The sequence below is a fragment of the Myripristis murdjan genome, chromosome 8 (genome assembly GCF_902150065.1).
Source record: "Myripristis murdjan chromosome 8, fMyrMur1.1, whole genome shotgun sequence".
In the NCBI taxonomy this organism is placed as follows: Eukaryota; Metazoa; Chordata; class Actinopteri; order Holocentriformes; family Holocentridae; genus Myripristis; species Myripristis murdjan.
Genome location: NC_043987.1, coordinates 1,585,232 through 1,605,916, shown reverse-complemented (window position 1 = coordinate 1,605,916; position 20,685 = coordinate 1,585,232). Strand labels below are relative to the sequence as shown.

Genomic DNA, 20,685 nt, shown 5'->3' with positions numbered 1-20,685 from the left:
GGAGGAGTTGTTAAAGCCGGGTGGGGGAGGGTTGGTGCTTCTCAATCAGCGGTGTAAACAATGCTATAGTGCTGGAGAGCATACGACGACAAATGAGAGAAAAATGCACATACAGTATGCAGTGAGCAGTGATAGACTGATCAACATCACTCCAAACTGAATCCACACATGCATTTTTACTGCCTTTTAATACAGTAGTAACGAGGCGCTATGCACTATGCATCAAATACAGTCAATATGCACAGCCACAGAAAATGTGTCACCAAGGTAGCTACAAATTACATGGCAATTTACCTTTTCAAGAATTACAAATCAGCATCCAGAGTAAGAACAAATATCATATGAGGCAAATAAGTTATGCACATTCAATGTCCATGGGGAGTATACACAAACAACCATCTGTTTACCTTTATCAGTTATAGAAAAGTGTATTTACATGATGGCCCTTCCACACAGTTGATATTTCCAGGTCATAGTTGGATGGTTCCCTGCACTTAACAAAGTAAATTCTGACAAAGGCAAACTAGGAAACTGTTTAATACAAGTTGGGACAGAAACGGGGCAAGCCAAGTTATTGTATTTCATAGCATACTGGACGTTTTTTGGTTAATTTCCCATCAGAAACAAACACTGGTATAACATGGAAAAAAACATATCTAAAACAGCAACTGTTTTACAAAACCATGACAGGCTGTGTAAGTCAATTGAAAATTAAAACGATTTAATGGCAAGTGAAAATAACAAAGCTATATGAATAGAAATCCACATTAATTCATGAGAACATTCCCTTGTAGTTTAATCCATGGTTTCCCTTGGCTTTGACCCACTGAGCTTGGATCACAATATCAGTTTCCTCTGTAGGAAAGACCCTGCATGTATGTAATGAACGTACCACAGGTGTGTGTTCCCCAATGTGAGCTGTAGGTTTGCTCCTACCACTGACTGAGCCGGGACTCAATGACAAAACAAAAGTTCAAAAGAGACACTGTCCTCACAAGACTGTGAGCGAGGCTGACCAAAGCAAGCATTTCCATAGCAAATTCCCTCCTGGTCTGTGTCCGCTTGTGGCAGCTGATGAAGAAATCTTCTGCAAAAAGTGAAAATAAAGCAGATGTTGATAAAGTGTTGCATTAAGACACAATGCAAACAGGAAAACTACGGCTGGACTAAAGTGTCAGGCTAATACTGCCCTTTTATTTTACAGATATCAGCAAGTCAGTGTCATTGCCCTCCAACATGACAGATGTAATTAAGTCTGTTAATTTAATCTGAACATGCATGAGTATGTCATGAAGGGATTCATGAGTTTCGCTGGTGAGTTTTTGCCTTAATGCTCTTCAGAGGCTTTTCTTTCATGACAAGAATAAAAGTCTGAGGAAGCACTGCCAGCAGCTGATGTTTTGTGCCTTTATGGCTGAAAACATCGCCTGCTGGCACCTTCAATCCAAACTCACATCATGTGATACCAGTGATTCTGCATGTTTAGTGTAATATCTACTATTTTGCTCATCTTTTCCCAAAGCAAGTGTAAATGTACAATTGTAAATATATTTTGTAATTTTGTAAAATCTCAATATTGTTTTCCTCCCTTTTCTCCAGCCATTGGTTTCCAGTCATTCCACTATAATATGAAAATGAACTTTCAGAGAATTCAAACTTTCTTCACTCCAGTATTCCATCACTGTAATAAAGTCGTCCACATTAATTTACCTAAAAGCAGCAGCACTGTTGTGTTTTGCTGACTTGAAACTGGTTGGAGTGAAATGCTCCCTCCACCAGTGAAAAAAGTCCTCAGGAAACATATGCATCCTACAGCCAATTATCAGTTCTGTGGTTTATGAATGGTGATGACTTTGTTAGCAGAGGCAGAACACTATAAGGTGGGTGTTTCACTGAAAGAAAAGTGAAAATTGAGGTGTTTTGATTCTATGCTGTGAAATCTTTAGCACCACCACATGATTTGCAAAATGGTTTGTTGTAATCTAAAATGTGGAGAAACTGTAGTAAAGGGGTCAAAATTTCAAAATTACTGGTATGGTGCTTTAAACCTGAATTAAAACCCATACACAGACAAACACTACACACACACAAACACACACCTGGTTTGGCTGCTGTCTTGCCAGCCCTGCCCTTTATGCATCCACTCTCTTCGGTGCCATGATCGCCCTAAATCCCGTCTCCATACCCACCCCCACCTGTCCCGCATCCCACCCTCTACCCCTTGTCCCCACCCCCTCCCACCCTTCACAGGGTGCTAGCTGTGGGGCTGGGGGGCGATACTGGAGCAGTCAGTTACCAGCAGTCCAACTGTGCTAGCACTGGACACTGTGACGGCAACACTGGTAGTGCCCACGGGGCTCGTGCTTGTTGGGTTGGGGCTTGGGTCACCCTGAGGATTGGCGTGGGTGCCCATATGACCCTGGAGCTGTGTGGCTGTCTTGCACTGCACCCCGCACAGCTGGCACAGCAGTACCCCGCCGGCACCTGTCCCCCCAAAGCCCCCTCGCGCCCCGCCACTCTCCTTCCACTCTTGCCCGTGGTGCTTCTGGGCATGGACACGCAGGTAGGTCAGGGTGGTGAAACCTGAAAAATATGAGACACAACATTTCAGGGGGTGCTCAGACCAAGTTTGTTTTGTGACCCAATTTAGTGCAGGGTGATATGGACAAAATCAAATATCACAATATGTTTGATGAAATGCCTTGATATCAATATTGTGCAGATACTGTTGGGATGAATGTTAGTGCTTTCATAAGATATTTGCACACAAGAGATTTCTGATAAGCAATCATTAGTAACAGGGATATGATGACCAAGCAGGTAGAAGCAAATAACAGCAGGAAGAACAGTCTAATAAGTCCAGAAAATTATATTCCTTTACTATATGCAGCCTTAAGGACCATATGACTGATTTGCTATAATTTTCCCACATTTTGTATTGTAACAATTTTGCAATTCATGCAGGGGTACAAAAGATTTCACAACATATACTCAAAGTCTCTTGATTTTTAAATTACATTTTTTGGTTCAAACAGCCATCTTATAACGCTCCACTTCTGCAACTAACAAAATCGTCAACATTCCTAAACCACAGACTGATAATTGGCTGTTTCCCTGTGGACTATTTTCTAGCAGATGAAGCATTTCACTCCACCCAATTTCAAAACTGAATCATTGTTTTCCTAAAAACATAGCAGTGCTGCTGCTTTTAGGGAAACTAATGTGGAGGACTTATTACGGTGATGGAATACTGGCGTGGAGAAAGTTCTGAAGTCTCTCAAAGTTCATTTTCATATCGTAGTGGAATGAATGGAAACCAATGGCTGGATAAGCATTATTATGAGACACCAATTTAGGGCAAGATGTACCCACAAAGTTAAGGTTTGGGTTATGACTGAATGAGGGCTTGTCAATTCTGATTTAGTGAATGAGCAAGAGGCCAACACATTTTATGCTGGTGGGCATATCTTGCCCAGAACTCTGGTGGGATTCATAATAACACACTGGAAAACAGGTATGAAAAATGATGGAGTTTAAAACAAGATTAGCAAATAGTGAATATATAGTATATACATTTAGTAGACATTATGCTAAACATGCACTGGTCTAGTCTTTAAAACTGAGAAAGACAACACTTATTATGATATTGTGATATTCAAACTGCCAAATTACATCTCGCCCCATAGTGGCCCACTGTAGAAAAGCTAACTTTGTGGCATTTTGTATTTGGTGCCCTCTGTCTGCTTACAAGCATGGGCAGGAGTTTTTGTTGAGGGTGGGTACAACTGGCCGGCACAGTTACACTCTGATTTCGTTTCCATTGTTTACTTCACGAACCAGCGTCTGATGTTCTGAGTTCAGAACATTTGGTAAAGGGGCGGCAGCAACGGGCATTTACAAAACACATAACAGGTGATTGGATCAACCATCCGTCTATCATTAGCTAACTCGTCCAATCAGACAACCAAACCATATTATGAACTATGACAGCGCAGAAGCTAGACAAACCACGGCAACTGTGATGGTGAAAGTGAGCAAACATATTGGTGAGCATATTGCTAGCTTGCTGGCATGGTGGTATATGATTCTTGCTATTTTTGCGAGGAAAATCTATATTGATGTTCTATAGTATTTATTTTCAAATTCATTACAGTGTTGTGTCTTACTGTCATCATCACCTAAGTCATGCCTGTACTTCCTTGAAGGATGATTATTGGTCCCGCCTTTTTGTGGCTTCCAATAACACTTCAGTTGGGGTGTGTTTTTCAAGTCAATAAAAAATGAACTTGCAAAATCAGCTGACAGTGAAAGGTTAAGAAAAATTTAGCCATGCAATGTGTAATTGTGTTATTAATTCTCAAAATCTTTAGCTCAGTTTGTTTGGCCAGATGAAAATAATGTCATCAAAAACTGCTAGCACTTTCTGACCAAAACAGTTCTGGTTCTTGAACCACTTCTGTTTGGCTTCTTGGAACCAAGGTGTTAACTAGCAGCAACTGCACGCTCTCTGATTTCTCTGTTGTCTCTAACCTACCCTATAGAATAAGACACACTCCCTGTTGTTGTTGTCGTCACAGTTCCCACTTGAGGTCCTACAATTTTTGGGTTCCAACTAGAAACAAACTTTTCAGGTTCTTAACCAATTTATTTTTGGTTGAAATGTTCAGAACGGTTCAAAATTAGGTTTGCAAACTGGAACAGAACTGGTTCCTTGTTATTGAAATGCCCTGGATGCCTGAAAAGTTTCTGTCCTGAAAACAAACTGTAGTGCTCAGACACAGTGTCTCAGTGTCACTTACTGCGATTGCAAAGGTGGCAGGCGTGATGCTGGGACTGATTGTGCACCCTCATGTGGTCGGTGATGTAGGCAGCAGACAGCAGCTTGCCACAGATGTGACATGGCACCTTCTCCTCGTGACGGATCAGATGGGCGCGAAGACGATCCCGTGTGGCAAACGCAGATGTACAGGTCTGTGAAAGCCATGACCATGTGCATATATATGCATATACACAAACAAACAAATGTTATTATTTTCCCTTGTACAATATTAAGTATACATGGAATGACTACCTGAAGGTACATTTAGGTCCAAAAGTATTTGGACAGTGACACTATATTCATAATTTTGGCCTTGGACACCACCACAGTGGATTTGAAATGGAGTAATCAAGACGTGATTGAAGTGCAGACATCCTTGGCTGTCTATGACTGCCTGAAGTAGAAATACTTAAGGACCTAGCTGTATATAGACAGGTAGATGGATATGAGGGAGTTAGCTAAAATTGGCCTTTTATGAAAAATCTGATCAGTCACTTTTGTCTTCCTTTGATAGACGACAGACGACAGTTTTTGATTACAACAGTATTTATTGTAGAACTGATTAATACTTCTCTGGTTGTCTATAAGAAGCGGTTTCCTGAACGGGTGCTTTTAAAATACTTGGATCTTATTCAACTTCAACAGAGCTTTAGTAGCACTGAGCAGCACTGTTGTGTTTTGATGGCGGTGCCCTGTGTGGCTGCGGCAGCACTGGCTCGGAACCTTTATCGCACTTTTATGTTTGACAATTGTACTTTTTAACTGCTGTTTTCAGCCAGTTGCAATGAAATTTCGATTACACGTGTCCTTGAAATGACAATAAAGTTATCTATCTAGTATCCTGTCATGTTCATGTCCTGTTTAAGATGATGCAAGAACAGAATTTTGACACTGAGTATTTGCATCTGATTGGCCTGAAAGTACTCAATATTAAGACACTGACCTACAGCACAAAATATTGGCCACTAGCCTTCGAAAACCTGCATCAGCTGAACCCCTGTAAGTAGATGTGGACATTACCGTGCACTTGAAGGGTCTCTCTGTAGAGTGCACCTGTCGTACATGACTGTTGAGGTGGTCTGGTCTGAAACAAACCCCAAAAAACATTAAAATTAAAGATTAAACAGCACAAAATATTTTAATGTTTACAATAGCTTATACTCACAAATCTGAAACGGACTGTCCACAATCAAATTCACTGAATTTTGGTTTTGAAATATGCCATTCTGATACACGAGAAAAAGATTGGCACTGATGGAGAGCAGGATATTTGTTAAAATTGCACAATTACCTGGATTTTAACAGAGCATCTTGCTAAATAAAGTAATAATAATAAAGTTTAGATGATGATGATTTTCTTGCTGACATGTGCTTAGATTTAACTGCTTTTATATAAAAAGTATTATGGATGGGATAAAAACAAACAAACAAACAAACAAAAAACAATGATTCATTTACAAATTCTGATTTTTTTTTTTTTTGGTTCAACAATTTTCATGTCATCATGCTGACCCTGAATTAATATGTTGTCATTAATTTAAATCAAATTAAACAAATTAATTAAATAATTAGAATTAAATTTCAAGTACTGGGAATCATGCCGATTCCCATCCCTAAAGGATATACATCTGATAAGAACTTGAATAACTTCATTCCTACCCCTAACTGTATATTCACTTCTGTCTCCCAGTTTACACATGTGGGAGGAGTTTGTCTGTCAGCTTTGCAGTGGCACTCAGCTCCACAGAGAATTAACAGGGAAGGATGGAGAATGTGACTGGATGGTATCTGGTGTGGAAATGACAGCACTACTAAAATAGAAAGTCCTTAGGATGTTGGAGTTCAGATGAATATTGTATGAGTGCGCAAAATCTGTCTCCTGTTCACTGTTAATAGAGCATGTGTAGCTTGTACATCAGGATTTCAGCACAGCTTTTTGGTGTTGTGGTTTCCAGTTTTGGCAGAAAGGCATTTATGCTCCTGAATCCTGATTTCACTATCCAAAACCACGAGTTGCCATGTGAGCTGGTGCATTCAGCGGGAATATCCTTAAATAATAGGCACATAAATGATGTCTGTGACGTCACTAAAGGGGAAAAACATGTTGGAGGTGTTTTTTTCCATGAGGATTTCACTCCTCCAACAATCTGCTGTTGCCATAAAGCAATCCAGCACATTTGCCTCAAAATCTGACCCAATGTAAACACAGTGAGGCTGTGTAGAGGCTGCCAACCTTCCTGCTGAAGGCCTTTTTGTTAATGGGAATTTGCTTATGTCTTAAATTTCATGGTTTCATGTTTGTCGGTGTTAAAGTGATAAAGTGAGGGCTGTATTCTTACCTGTATAGTGGTATTTGCTGCTCCATGTGAGCGTAATATATGATGCCCACAAAGATAAACATCACCTACTATAACTAGTTCGTGAAAAAGAAGAAAAATCTATTAAAATCATGAATCGTAACAAAGTTTGAATTTTTTTTTTTTTTTTTGACCGTATCACATTGCCCTATTTCCAAGTTCCAAGGCGATATAGTGCGAATTCTGGGGCAGAAACCAGTGCTGCCATTTTTGAAGCCAAGGGGCTGGAAAGAGCTCTGAAATGAAACCACATCAAGTGTGTGCTGTTGTGCATCCTTCAAAACTATTTTTCAGCTTCTGCTCCAAAAAACTTGCCACAGGGAAGGAGGTGTCTTGGTGGTCTTGGTGGATGTATTACACTTGCATGGAGCAATAAATACCACTATATAGGTAAGGATCCAAACTATAACTTTAACTTGCACTTTTAAAGTTTCATCCAATCTTCTGGTATACCTGGAGAAAGCCTTGGCACAGTGAGGACAGATGTAGGGTTTCTCCACTCCGCCTTGGTGTGAACGGACATGATAGCTCATTCTGTCTTTCCTCTTGAAGCGCTGTTGGCAGATGGGACAAGAGTAGGGCTTCTCGTCCGAGTGGGACAGGCGATGACGATTGAGGTGGTAGACATCTCTGAAGGCCTTTCCACAAGCCTCACACGCATGGTTCTTCCTCACCTGGTTGGAATTGGGGTTGGGGTTGGGGATGGGGTTGGGATTGGGATTGGGATTCTGCGGGACAGAAGCACAGGGGTTGTGAACCTTTGTACAAGTCCCTAGTTGAACTGTCTGAGTGTTTCACTGTGTTCAGTGGCAAAGGTAATGCTGCTACTGACACAGGTATCAGATATTACATGGATAACAAGCTAGTACAGAGGTATCAGAGGATTTTTCCCCCTACAAAAATCCAATATCAACAGCTAAATGTAATTTAACCCAATCAGACAAATCAGGTATTATGTCAGTGCTGGATACCGACTGGATGCTCCAAATGCTAACTGTTAGCCTCCTGCCATTGAGGTGGAGTTTCCCCGGCTAACATTCTTAACCTTCTGTTAACTTCAAATTTACTAACATTTTTCAATCATTTGGGGTTATTTGACCCTAGTGATTTAAACCTCCAAAAAATTATGATAATAAAAACTGTTACCCAAGTTTATGTGTCAAGTACTTTATGTTTCTTGTACTTTATGTTTCTTCCTCCTAATACATCAGAAGGATATATTGAAGAAGATTAAAAATGCCATGTTATAGTTTTTAAGTCTTCCAAAACAACTAAAACAAATGTGTAAAATGTCACAATTTCTTATGTTTCATACAGCTGAGAAGCCTGTGGTCAAATAGATCCCAATGAAACACCTACAGGACAGGACACCGAAAACACATCAGCATGTTAATTTCATGTTTATCCACTTGTTCCCATTAAATTAGGAAAAGTAGTTAAGTATGAAGCAAACAAAACTATGTTAACCATGTGTTTTAGAGATGTTAAACACTGAGTGGGGTCAAACTGGCCCACCACATGTTCATCCAGCCAAACTGTTAAATAAACAAAGTTTGAGTTTGATGATATGTAGCATATTAGAAAAAATGTTGCCCATTGAACTAAAAGGATCCATGGAAGAACTACTTTCTTGTACAGTGTAAGCTCTCTGTGCTGGTGCAGGAAACGTGTGATAGAGCGGAGTGGAGGAAAAGAAAACGTTAGCTACAACATTACTTGTCATTACTTTTAGTACTCCAAAGAAAGTTGTTATTTTTGTCCTGCAACATGTGTGCATGTGTTCTATGAAGAAAACAACTTATAGCAAACTCAAGCAATCTATTTCCTTTTCTGTGGTGGCTGCTGCTGCTCTGGTGTGGACTGATACAGGAGGTTCAGAAGTTACTGGCTCTTTCTGCATGTTGGCAAAAGGAAAAATATATCTTTAAGACCCGTAGGCTTGCCCTATAAACAGCCCATCACATGCTGCCTCAGTGTAAATGCACACAGGTGGGAAGTAGGAAGCGAGTGGTTAAAGTTTGCATACCTGCATACCAACTAACTACTACAGAATAGAATGTTTTTTTTTCCTTTGGATGCAACTTTGTGAGCTGTGTGCTTTAACTGCCTTGTACTGAGACCTAAGGTTTTTTTTTGTTTGTTTGTTTTTTTCAGTTTTTGGCGGACCTGTCCTATTGTGCGTTGGATCCACACCACTGCCAGCTCTCTCACTGTATATCACATAACGTCCTCATTTCAGCAAACACCATTGATTTGACATTGGACATTATCCTCTGTCCAGATTGTGAGCAGAGCCCTGATGTCCTTGTCTGACCAGGACTGCCACTTGCTCTCCATTTTTTTTGTCTGTTATTTTTCTGCTACAAAAGCGAGCTGCTGCGCTGACATCTGTACTTGTCAGCTGCACCGTCTCCCCGCGGTTGACCCTTAACTCCGCCTCATACCTCGGTTAGTCCTCTCTAAGCCATAGCCATTCGCTGGGCCATTAGCACCTAGAAGCAGCCCCACCAAAGTGACAATGGAAACACCACTGGCTGTGGCATGCACTGGCACGCCTGCCTTTGGTGCGACAGTAGAAAGTTGGCTAATGAGAAGAAGACAGCAGCACTACTGTCCTACATAACAGTTAGGGGGAAGTGATAGAATTTTTTTTTTAAAATGGATGCACTATCCCTTTACATGCCCACATGCTGCCATTTCTGGTCAAAGAAAAGTGACACTTGGGTTAAACACTTGTCTGACTTCTCTTGTCAGACATCCGCCATAAAAATAATACTAATGAAACATAATGACTAGCTGTGGTGACTGGCTTATTTTTTAAAGACCAGTAACTGCCAGACACAGTGATGTAACCACTGTGGCAACCATTTCTCTCATGGATATACATACAGTTACATATCTTTGCCTTTGTCTAACAATATTTTCTGCATTGAACTCTATACGCCCATTTCCTCAAAGCACACACACACACCTGCTCCATGGAACCCACAACAACAACAGCAGCTTGGATGGGTTGAGGTGGTGCAGCCATTGTTACGGTTGCCGGGGCGATGGACACAGAGACGGGCTGACCCTCCTGATTGCTGTGCTGCCCGTGCTGGGGCAAAGTCTCTGGTGCAGCCGGGGCGGCGGGGGGCGGAGGCGGCACAGGCGGCAGAGTCAGATGGAGCAGGGAGAGCGGGACCGTCTGCCTCTCCACTCGTCCTCCTCCTCCTCCTCCCTTCCCCCCCTCCTCTTTCTCGCGGGCGGCTCGGTCCTTCATCTTGATGCCCGTGTGTACCGACTGGTGCCGCCGCAGGTTGTAGCTGTTTTTGAACTGCTTGTTGCACGTGGCACAGATGTGAGCCGGCCGGCTGGGTTTGGTGACTGGTTTGACTGGAAGAAAAACAAAGGCGACAACACGGCCTTATATTTTACATTGAAATTTTAGGCAATGTGCTGGTGTGTCTAAAGTAAGAACCCATGCATTTTAATGTAAATAAGGGACTGACTGATACTGATTTTTCAATATTCATTTGAAAGAAATTTGAAATGTGTGTCGCAATTTACAGTATTAGAAATGCCAACACAAACCTTGCTTTGAATTAACTTATGTTTAATTAACATTAAATTATTATTATTTTTATTGTTATTATTATTATTATTAGTTTTTGCATTTCTACTTTATTTGACAGTCACAGTGGAGAGAGACAGGAAAGGCAGGGCAGAGAGAGAGGATGATATGCAGCAAATGGCCTGAGGTCAGATTCAAACCCAGTAGTTAATTTAAAAAAGAATAACCCTCCCAAAAAAACAAGAAAATAAATGCAGAAAATTCCGAAAAAAAAAAACAAAAAAAACTGAAAAGTTGATATAAAAAAGACAAGAAAATTACATTACTAATTACTGAAATTAAATATTTAAAGGTCAAATCAGTGATGTTGGATCAGGCTCCGTTCAGTCGCCTTTCACAAACATTTAAATCCAGTAAAAACGGAACCATGTTTTTTTCTGTTAAACTAAATTAGATATAAATGCACTGAAAAGGGAAATGAAAATTATTGCCGTATTATCAGAAACCGGTTTTGTTCCGCTGTCTTTCAGATGGAGAGGCAGAAGCTGAGTGGTTTTCATATTGCCCGTCATATCAATCAAAATTCCAAAAGGTTATTAAAAAATCCTTAATATCAGCCCCAATAATCAGCTGAGACTGATGAATGGTCGATCCCTAATTTTGCTACTGTTACTATAAATGAATGGCACCCAGCACTTTTCCAGCCTGATATTCAAAGCAAGGGCATGCTGGGTCATTTTGATTTTTCCCAGCCTCGTCCCTTTGTATTTCTACCATGCAGCCCCCCACCCCCCTCCCCCAGCTGTCACCAACACATGCAGATTACAGGCAAAGCAGGGAAGCAGAGAAAGCCATTGAGACTCTTTCTATAAAAGGCCAGACTTCAGAGACACTGAAGCAGTCTCGCACTTCACCTCTAATTTGTATGTCTGTGTGTGTATGTGTGTGTGTGTGTGTGTGTCCTAGCTTTGATATGCAAATTAAGGTGATTCTTCCCTAGCTATGGCTCTGGCAAACCGAAAGCTCAAATAGATTTGAAACTTCATGAATTTTGAGATCGGATCTCACTTTCCCGCTCTATTTGCAAATAAACACGCATCACTTTAGGGAGAGAGAGAGAGAGAAAGAGAGAGAGAGAGAGAGAATGTATGGTCATGCACAGTAAAACAGGCGGTTATGATATTCTTACTTTGCTAGTCATCCTTCCACACACACAAAAAAAAAATAAATAAAAATAAAATTTAAAAAATAAATGCTGACGTACAATAATAAAGTAAAAATAAAATGGCATTTAATTTTGATGTGTGTCAATTACTGAAGACGTATTTCACATCTGTAAATTATTACAGGCTCAACTCGAACACGTCAGTTGAGGCTCAGATTATTTGATGATTCCAGCAGGTGTGAGAGGGTCTCTGCTCAGGTGGATAGGAAGAGAGGAGGGTTCAATGAGCACACAACTGCACTGTCGCCTGTAATATTTCTGTAGTATCTGCAACGCAGCACGCTCATACTGCTGCCTGTAATATTTCTGTAGTATTCCTATAGTAACTCTATCGCATTTAGGGTTAAATGTGTCTAAAATGTGTCTAATTGTGCTTGGGCTCAAAATTTAAGAAAGGCGACCACCTCCCAGTTTTGTATGGAAAAGAAAACTCAACATATTGTCAATACAAATTTTAGAGACCCTCCCAGATTTCTCAAATCATGTCTTTAGGGGTGCTCACATTAAGAGCCGCCAAGTTGCACGTATTTTTTTCTTTTGGAAGAGTCAAAGTGTGGCCCACTATTAACCCTTTGAATTGTGGAAGGTTTTATTTCACCCTACTTTTGATTTTTTTAGGGGAATGTAAATTTGGTAAATTTCTTGTGCTATTATTATAATATTATTTAAAACAATTTTGTGGTAATTGTTTTGAGATAAAAATATATTTCTCTCTGTGTATATATTTTTAAATAATACTTTTTAAATGACAACAAACTATATGTATATATGTATGTATATATACATTTTTGTTCTAATTTTAAGGTAATTTCAAGTAATTGTTTGCTATTCTTTTTTTTCTTTTTTTTCAACTAATCTTTGGTCATTTTCATTTTCTGGTTATTGTCATTATCTTGTAACTTCTTACATATATCTTGCATCTTGCTAATTTGCTCATCACCTTTTTCCCATGTTTTTGCAGCTGACGCCCCTCATCACTTTCCATCATATTACTAACATGCGTGTTTAGCACTAAGCTAATTCTGCACTGACCAAGTCCAACAGTTCCATGAATCCCAGTCCCGGGCATCAGGTTCTGTGGCTTATATATATATATATATATATATATATATATACTGTCTATATTTACATAGGCTGTTTATATTTTTCTCTATATTTTTATATTTACTGCTTATATATATATATATATATTAATTATTTATTACACATATACTACTTACTTATATAGGCTGTTTATTTATACTTATTATATATATACTATTTATATTTATAGTTTTATTTATATTTTTATTTACATTTATATATGCTGTTTACATTTATTTACATATACTGTTTATAGTTTACATACTGTTTATATCCACACATACTGTCTATATATACTGTTTATACCTATATATATATATATATATATATATATATATATATATATTTATATACTGTTATATATCTTATATATCTTATATTCTATATTTACACTTATATTTACACTTCTTTTTCTGGTCTTTTTTTCGGGGGGGTTTTTTGGCTTATACCGGGACCTGAGTGCTAATTTCGTACCACTAGCATGTAAGTGTGAACTGGTATGACAATAAAGTTCCTTGAATCCTTGAATCCTTGAATCCTTGTGCTCCAGTTTGGTCCTGCACAGTTTGTGGGAAAGCTAAACAAACAATTCACCAACTTTCACTGGTAATTATCCTGGGTGCAGAATGTGTTCGGATTATTCCCATTACAGATTTCTGCCACCATCACTATCCCCCAACCTAGAGAGTAGACTGGAATACTATATCAGTAACAGAAATCTTTCTGTGAAGTGAAATGCTCTCAGCTGGGAGTGAAACTGTCTTCACGCTCCCTCCCTCACCAGGCAGAGGTTCCTCGTTCAGAGCGGCCGTGTCGACCGTGGACGGCGGCGGCGCGATGTGCTCTGCTGGCGGGCTCTGGGCCGAGCCTGTCAGCTCTGGCAGGAGTTCAGACTGAAGAGGCGTCTCGGGCTGGCTCTGTGTCGGAGTCGTCTTGATGGAGCAAAAGAATTAAAGAATGTTAACACTCCAATAGTTGGTTAAAATGCAAAATGAGGAATAGATTAATAGATAGATAGATTAATGCTTGTGAAATGCTTTCACTAGCATTTAAACACATAGAATGTTATCCTGCATCACTGATCTGCCTTTTGCATATATCAATTTAATCATGAATTGTCTGCTGTCTACTACTTTCTTGCATATTTTGGATCATTTCTTGCTAATTTACTCATTGCCTCTTTCCCCATGTTTTTTAAAGGACATCAAATGAATCTGTTTGGGGAAAGAGGTGAAATTAGCAAAACAAAAACAGAGAAAAACATAAAAATTTGCAAAACAATACTTTAAAAAAGGCAACCAAACGTCATGTATGTTATATTTAAACATTGGGTCAGTGATGCTGGATCAAAGTCAGATTTATGTAATTTAAATACTTGTGAAAAAACATCTCTTGATATAAGGGTCCACACAGAGCAAAATCACTCCAAATGGGGTCAGTGCCTTACTCAAAGTAAACCTGGGAGTCCAGAACATGAGTCAGGTTGAACACCCCTGGGCTAAGGGGTGGCAGGTGTCACATTTTAGCCCACCTCATTGACACCCATGAAATCTGATGAAAACTCAAATATGTGTGTGTATGTGTGTAAATGCATGTCAACTGAAAGTGAAAATCCTGCCTAATTGAATTCCTATCCAGTGATTTGTGAAGATCTAATCATACTTGCTATGTGAACATGGAAAAGCTGATCCCATACTGACTAATATTACGTCAGTGACAGTGACGATGCCTGGGTTTGATGAAGTCGGGTGGTGACATTCTGGGGAAGACAGCTACACTTTCTGGCATCAGTGCGACAAAAAAAAAAAAAGAAGAAGAAGAAGCTCAATCATCCTTCAAGTCCACACAAGTCATGTAAAAAAAAAAATCAGTGCCACTAAAGCAGCTTGAGGCTTCGTTCTGAAATGACATTGTGTGTTCAAGTGCCAATCGTGTTTCGACATGTTCGCTGAACTGCCCCAGAATGGTGGAACAACCTGTCAACTGTGTTTTTGGCTTGTTTTTGTGTTGTCATAGCTCAAGTTGTAAGCTCACATGGAAACTGAATGAACTGAGGGAAACCAGCGGTGTGAAAGACATTCATACCCCCCCTCAACCCCAGGACCCAACGGGTCATGCCAGGTTTGGACAAAAATTGGAAATTATGTTCAGGTTCAGGTCAGTTTCAGTCACGTTGATGTTATTTTAGTGAAATTTTAGAGTAAAATTTAAAAAATGATGGGCCTACTGTCTGTTCTGTGCAACTTCCTGCAGATTACGTGTTAACACTGAAGGCAACACATAGGCTATTTCAGGCAGTAAATATAACGTAGTGATGGAGGACAAGCAAAATCTGGGGCTTGGCTCGGATTCAGACACAAAAAAAGAATGCCTGTTGGGTTCGGGTTGGGCTTGGTTACTTTGCTCTCAGACTCGGGTCTGGTTCGGACAAGAACATGCAGCCCAATCCACACTCTAATTTGTGCACAGTAAGTCGGGTAAATCCAAATACGCTGTTTTGCGCTTCCACTAGGGATTGATTGATACTGAGTTTTCAATGCCAATACTTATTATTAGTAATCCAGGACACCAATAACCAACATTCAGGGCTGATAGTCATTTGCATTAGATTTGAAAACTGCAGTGTCAAAATTACAGTATTACAAATGCCCACGCAAAACTTAATTTGACCTAATAAATTTTCAGTTAACATTACTGCATTAGGTTATAATAATGACAGAAAATAATCACCTGAAACTTTGAAAAAAGAAAAAAAAAATGACCGGAAAGTACTTCATAAATGCTTAAATGCTTGTGAAAACATGAACGTCACCAAACGTCACCTGAAATTTTGCAAAAAAGAAAAAAAACTTAAAATGACAAAAAACTATATGTATAATTCTGGCATTTTCCACCCATGAAAAATGAAGCTTTTCAATAATGTGTGTCACTGGCGGCCTGCTGTTTCTGTGTGGACGGGAAAAAAACGGAGCTTCCTGAAAACAATGACCGGCCCCGCGTTCCAAATCACATACTTCTACTTTTTACTTTTAGTATGTACTGCAGCTGCCCTTACAAAGTATGTAGTGTAGTATGCAGTATGCATGCGAATGCATACTATTGGGACACACTACATACATCATCCCTGAAGTCCGACCCTCTCGCTCACTTCCGCTGCCGTCCGTAGAGGCATCTGATCTTGTCTTCCTGTCACTTCTTCATTGAACGACTTTTGTGTGATATGTGTGTCTTGTTGTCGTCCGTATGTGGGCGTGGCTTGTACACGCAACAAGTAACGCGCATAAGATTGTGGGTCAGAATGGCCAGAGTAGCATGCTGAAATCCATACTGTGAAATTAGACTTAGACTTAGAGACTTAGACTTCTTTTATTGTCATTGCACAAAAAAACACAGCAGTGAGATTTTGGCAACGAAATGTCGTTGCTTGGCTTCCGGATTACAGCAGATCTGACCGGATGTAGTAGAACATCCTGGTACTCTTGGCATACTGCATCTGACATACTATGTATTGGGACATACTAATTCTTTTTTTCCCTACTAAATAGTATGGTAGTATGAGTATTGGAACGCAAGGTGTAATGAATGTTGCATTGTGGAGTGGAAGTCACGTGGGCAAGCACGTACATATAGGGCTCAACAGGGGACTTAGCACATTTTCAGGTGCTTCAGTATGGACTTCAGTGAAGAAAATGAAACAGCTAAGGGTGGGAGGAAATATTGATACAGTATGGTATTGATATGATATTTTGTGCGGCAATATTACATCAATACGCAGATGGTAAATATCGATATTGTATCAGCAAGAACTGATGCAACATTTTTGACAGGTTTTTATGTCAGAGCTGGTCAGTCTGTCTGCTTGACTAACATTTTGCTGCAATAAAAGTGAGATAAACAGAATGAAAACTTGATCTTATCAGATAAAACAGATGATTCAAGATTCCACCAACTTTATTCATCCCCGCGGGCCAACTCAGTTCCAGTCTACCGGTCACGTAAGATAAAAACAGACAAAAACAAAACAACAACAACTGGCATTCAGACACCCTGTCAGTGAGCACAGATCAGCAAGGACCATGATTCAAGCGGAATCTGAGCCTGACCCGGCATTCTTTTTTTGTGTCCGAACCCGAGCAGGGCCCGGGATTTGCTTGTCCTCCATCTCTGGGTTACATTTACCGCCTGTAAAACATGTAGGCCTACATGTTGCCCTCAGCATCAGCACGTAAACTCCAGCACTATACAAGAAGTTGCAGACAGTAGATCCGTCGTTTTTATTTATTTTACACTAGTTTCACTAAAATGATGCCGTTGTGACTGAAACCGACCCGAACAGAACTTCTAAATGTTTGTGTGAAGCCGGCCCGACCCGCCGGGCTCCCACCCCTTGAAGTGCTGTGGGGCCCCTGTTGTTGTGCGGTCTGCACGGAGGGGCAAAACAGTAGGTTAGATGTTGCCCACATGACCTAAGTTTTGTTGACTGTTGCCATACTAAAGGCTTTTGAGGGTTGCCACCCCCGTCACATTTGACCAAAGCCATTTGCAGTTAAGAAGTGAAGCTGGCTGAAACAAGATCTGCTCCCCGCTACTCAACAGGAGATGCTGAATAAGGGATGGGATGGAGAGCTGGTGTAACTTTGCACTGACCCCTCGGTGACCTCCCTCACCTTACCCCCCCCTCCCCCCGCCCCCCTTTGCCAGACATACACCACTCCCTATAAACCCAACGCACTATACCCCCCACCCCCACCCACACAACACACACACCACCCCCCCACCCCCAAAACTACATAGCAGCAGCATCACATCAATTACCACTTACCTGAAAGAGAAAATTACTCCAAGAAGTATCCATTGTGGACAGGCTGGGGAGCTGGCACTCAGCAAAAACTAAAAGCTACCCAAAGAGGGAGGGAGGAGGGCAACGGAGCCGAGGAAGAAACACCAATAGCTGCCGTTTGCTGCTAGGAAAACAAAATCTGAGGCCTGTATCTCAGCTCCTCTGTGCCTGTCTGGGTTAATGGAAATGTGGAATGATATCGGATATACGTCTTTGACCAATTAACAGTGATTAGTCTGCTTTAAGTAATGATTTCATATGGTAATCTGCTGGCAATCCACAAGCACTGACAAAATGCTTTAGTAAATGCGACAAAATGGTTGGTATCATGCTTGCTTTAATGGTGCATTTTAATATACTCTGCTTATGTCTACTGTAATAAAATTCGGTGAAATGCATGCAAAATAGATATTATTTGTATACAGAAGTAGTAAAGAGCGTGTAGTCGAAACGTAATAATCATAGTCAGCAGCTGTTCGGGAGTCATTTATTTCGATAGCTCCGAAAAGGCCGAAACGACGGGTCCCAAATCCTCGGCGTTGCGTAAAACTCGTCCCCTAACTAGAGTACTCCTGGTCGGCCGCGGTCCATGGCTCCGCCTCGGTGTTTCAATCGACAGGATGACATCTTTCTTTTTTTTCAAATTCTCTCTCTCTCTCTCCCTCCCTCCCTCTCTGTCTTTCTTCCTTTTCTTTTTTTATCTCTTCTTCTCCCCCTCTGTCCCTCTGCTTTAAAGGGAAAGTATTTTGTGTATGCACCCTCCTCGCGGACCCCGTCTCGTGCCGTCCTCTCGCCCCCGCCACTTACTAGTAGGCCGACAAATAATGCAAGCCCGCACTACACATTAGCATCAAATAAAGTCACCTTCGCCGCGAATTCCTCGGTTCACGAAAGAGAAGAATTCGGCGATACTGTGAACGAACCTGCCAACCGGGTCGCAATAAACTCCACATACCACACTGTTAAGATGGTGGTGTCGGCTTTAAAACAATGCATTATTCCTTTTGCATCTTAAAGGTAACGATGCGCGCAAGTGCAACAGCTGGATCCAATGTATCTCAGATGAATGACGTTCCCTCCTGTATGACCTGGACGTCACAGCGAACTCCATTCAAAAAATGTGACAGTGTCATGTTGCCTTGGCGTCGGAACACACACCTGACTGATGGAGCATGACTTCACACTGATCAGCACGCGTAGGAAACACTCGCCAATTCGGCATACTTCTAATACTTCAAGCACCATTTTAGAAGCAACACAAAGTAGAACTTTTCCAGATGGTTCCTTATTGATTAAACACAAAGAGTCTCACACTTACCTATTATTTTTTAAAATAGATTTTCTGTGTTTTTTTTCCTATAAATGTTCCAGTGTTTTAGGGATAATTTGCTAATCAGCATTTCCTGCATGTTTTGAAAGAAATCAAGTGACTGCTTAGGTTTCAAAAGGTTAATTTTACTATATACTAGAAATCGTCATAGTACAAAACATATGAGTAACAATTTTAGCAGGATATTATAATCTCACCTCTCTGAATGTTTGTCAGCGTTATAGATTGGGAATTTAAACAATTTAATACTGAACAAAAAATATCTTATCAGGGTGCCCAAGGCAAGTCTGCAGCACAATGCAAGTCAATTTGAAAATTTTGAAAAGTTTGTTTCTTATGGAAGTAAGCCCATGAACTTGTGTGTTCATGGGCTTACTAGACTCCAGAGACCATACCATGCTCTACTTACTGTTCATATTCACACTGTAAATACTGCACTATAGATAATATACATACATTTTTATCTGCTGCACTGCACTTTGTTTTTTTTTTTGTACTTCTGGTTACATGCTAAACTGCATTTCGTTGTCTTAGTACTTCTACTTTGTGCAATGACAATAAAGTTGAATCTAATCTACTTGGTCAGTTTGGGAACAGAAGTATGATATCCATGATACCATACCTCTATTCCCAAGCTGACCCAAGTTGACCAAATAAAGCTGCGAGTCAAAAGGGGAAAAAAAGCTACTGTACCAGTTTAATTTCAATGTGTTTTATATTGCAGCTCCACCCTTTGACAATAAATGCAAGTCTAAGCCAGTGCATGGAAACAGTAGCCATATATTTATTTATATATCTATAATGACATAATTTAATTAACTATGAATCAGCCCATTGTCAGAGACCTGTATTTTATAATACATTCTAGCAAAATGAGTTTCTCAAAAACAGTATCATGAGGTGAACATTTATATATGAATGTTTTACACACATTCTGCATTGAAACATGACTTTACAACATTCAGCTGTCTGGTGCACACAGCATTTACTATTGGTCAGACTGATAATAAAATAATGATTAAAAAAAGCTTCTGAATTTGTAATACAACACCACAAACGATAATACTTAGGTATGTGCCACTCGTGATATGAACTGTGCCCTACAGAACTTTCAAGCAAATTCGAATATAAATAGAAAAACTTACTCTAAACACTTTTATTTAAAAAGCTGCAACATCATAAACACCAAGTAAGCCCCAAATACATCTTGTGCAACAATTACCCATTGTATCAACAAAAATGAATAGGAATCTCAGTACAAAATAAAAAGGAAAACAGACAGTGGTTGGAATGTCATAGTGGAAATATCTCTGAAGAAAAACACCACCTTCCTTATCTCTTGGTCAACTCTTGGTGCTGTGAGTATGAAAAATCCAGTGAACTGCGTGTTTGTCAAATGTTTAACAGACACTAGAATGTAACAAAAAAAGTCTTTAGACATCAACCAAGAAGTTGTTTAAATGTCAGTGTTGCAGATT

General features: G+C 40.1%; 1 protein-coding gene across 1 annotated transcript; it reads right to left on the bottom strand.

Moving 5' to 3' along the window:
- Positions 1 to 169: 169 nt before the first annotated feature.
- maza (MYC-associated zinc finger protein a (purine-binding transcription factor)) lies at positions 170 to 19,010 on the bottom strand. Its single transcript, XM_030057240.1, has 8 exons — positions 17,860 to 19,010; positions 13,819 to 13,969; positions 10,148 to 10,551; positions 7,630 to 7,904; positions 5,840 to 5,903; positions 4,800 to 4,971; positions 2,100 to 2,583; positions 170 to 1,087 (listed from the first exon to the last, which is right to left on the bottom strand). The coding sequence occupies exons 1-7, from the start codon at positions 17,890 to 17,892 to the stop codon at positions 2,255 to 2,257; spliced, it is 1,428 nt and encodes a 475-aa protein (XP_029913100.1). The 5' UTR covers positions 17,893 to 19,010; the 3' UTR covers positions 170 to 1,087; positions 2,100 to 2,254.
- Positions 19,011 to 20,685: the final 1,675 nt, after the last annotated feature.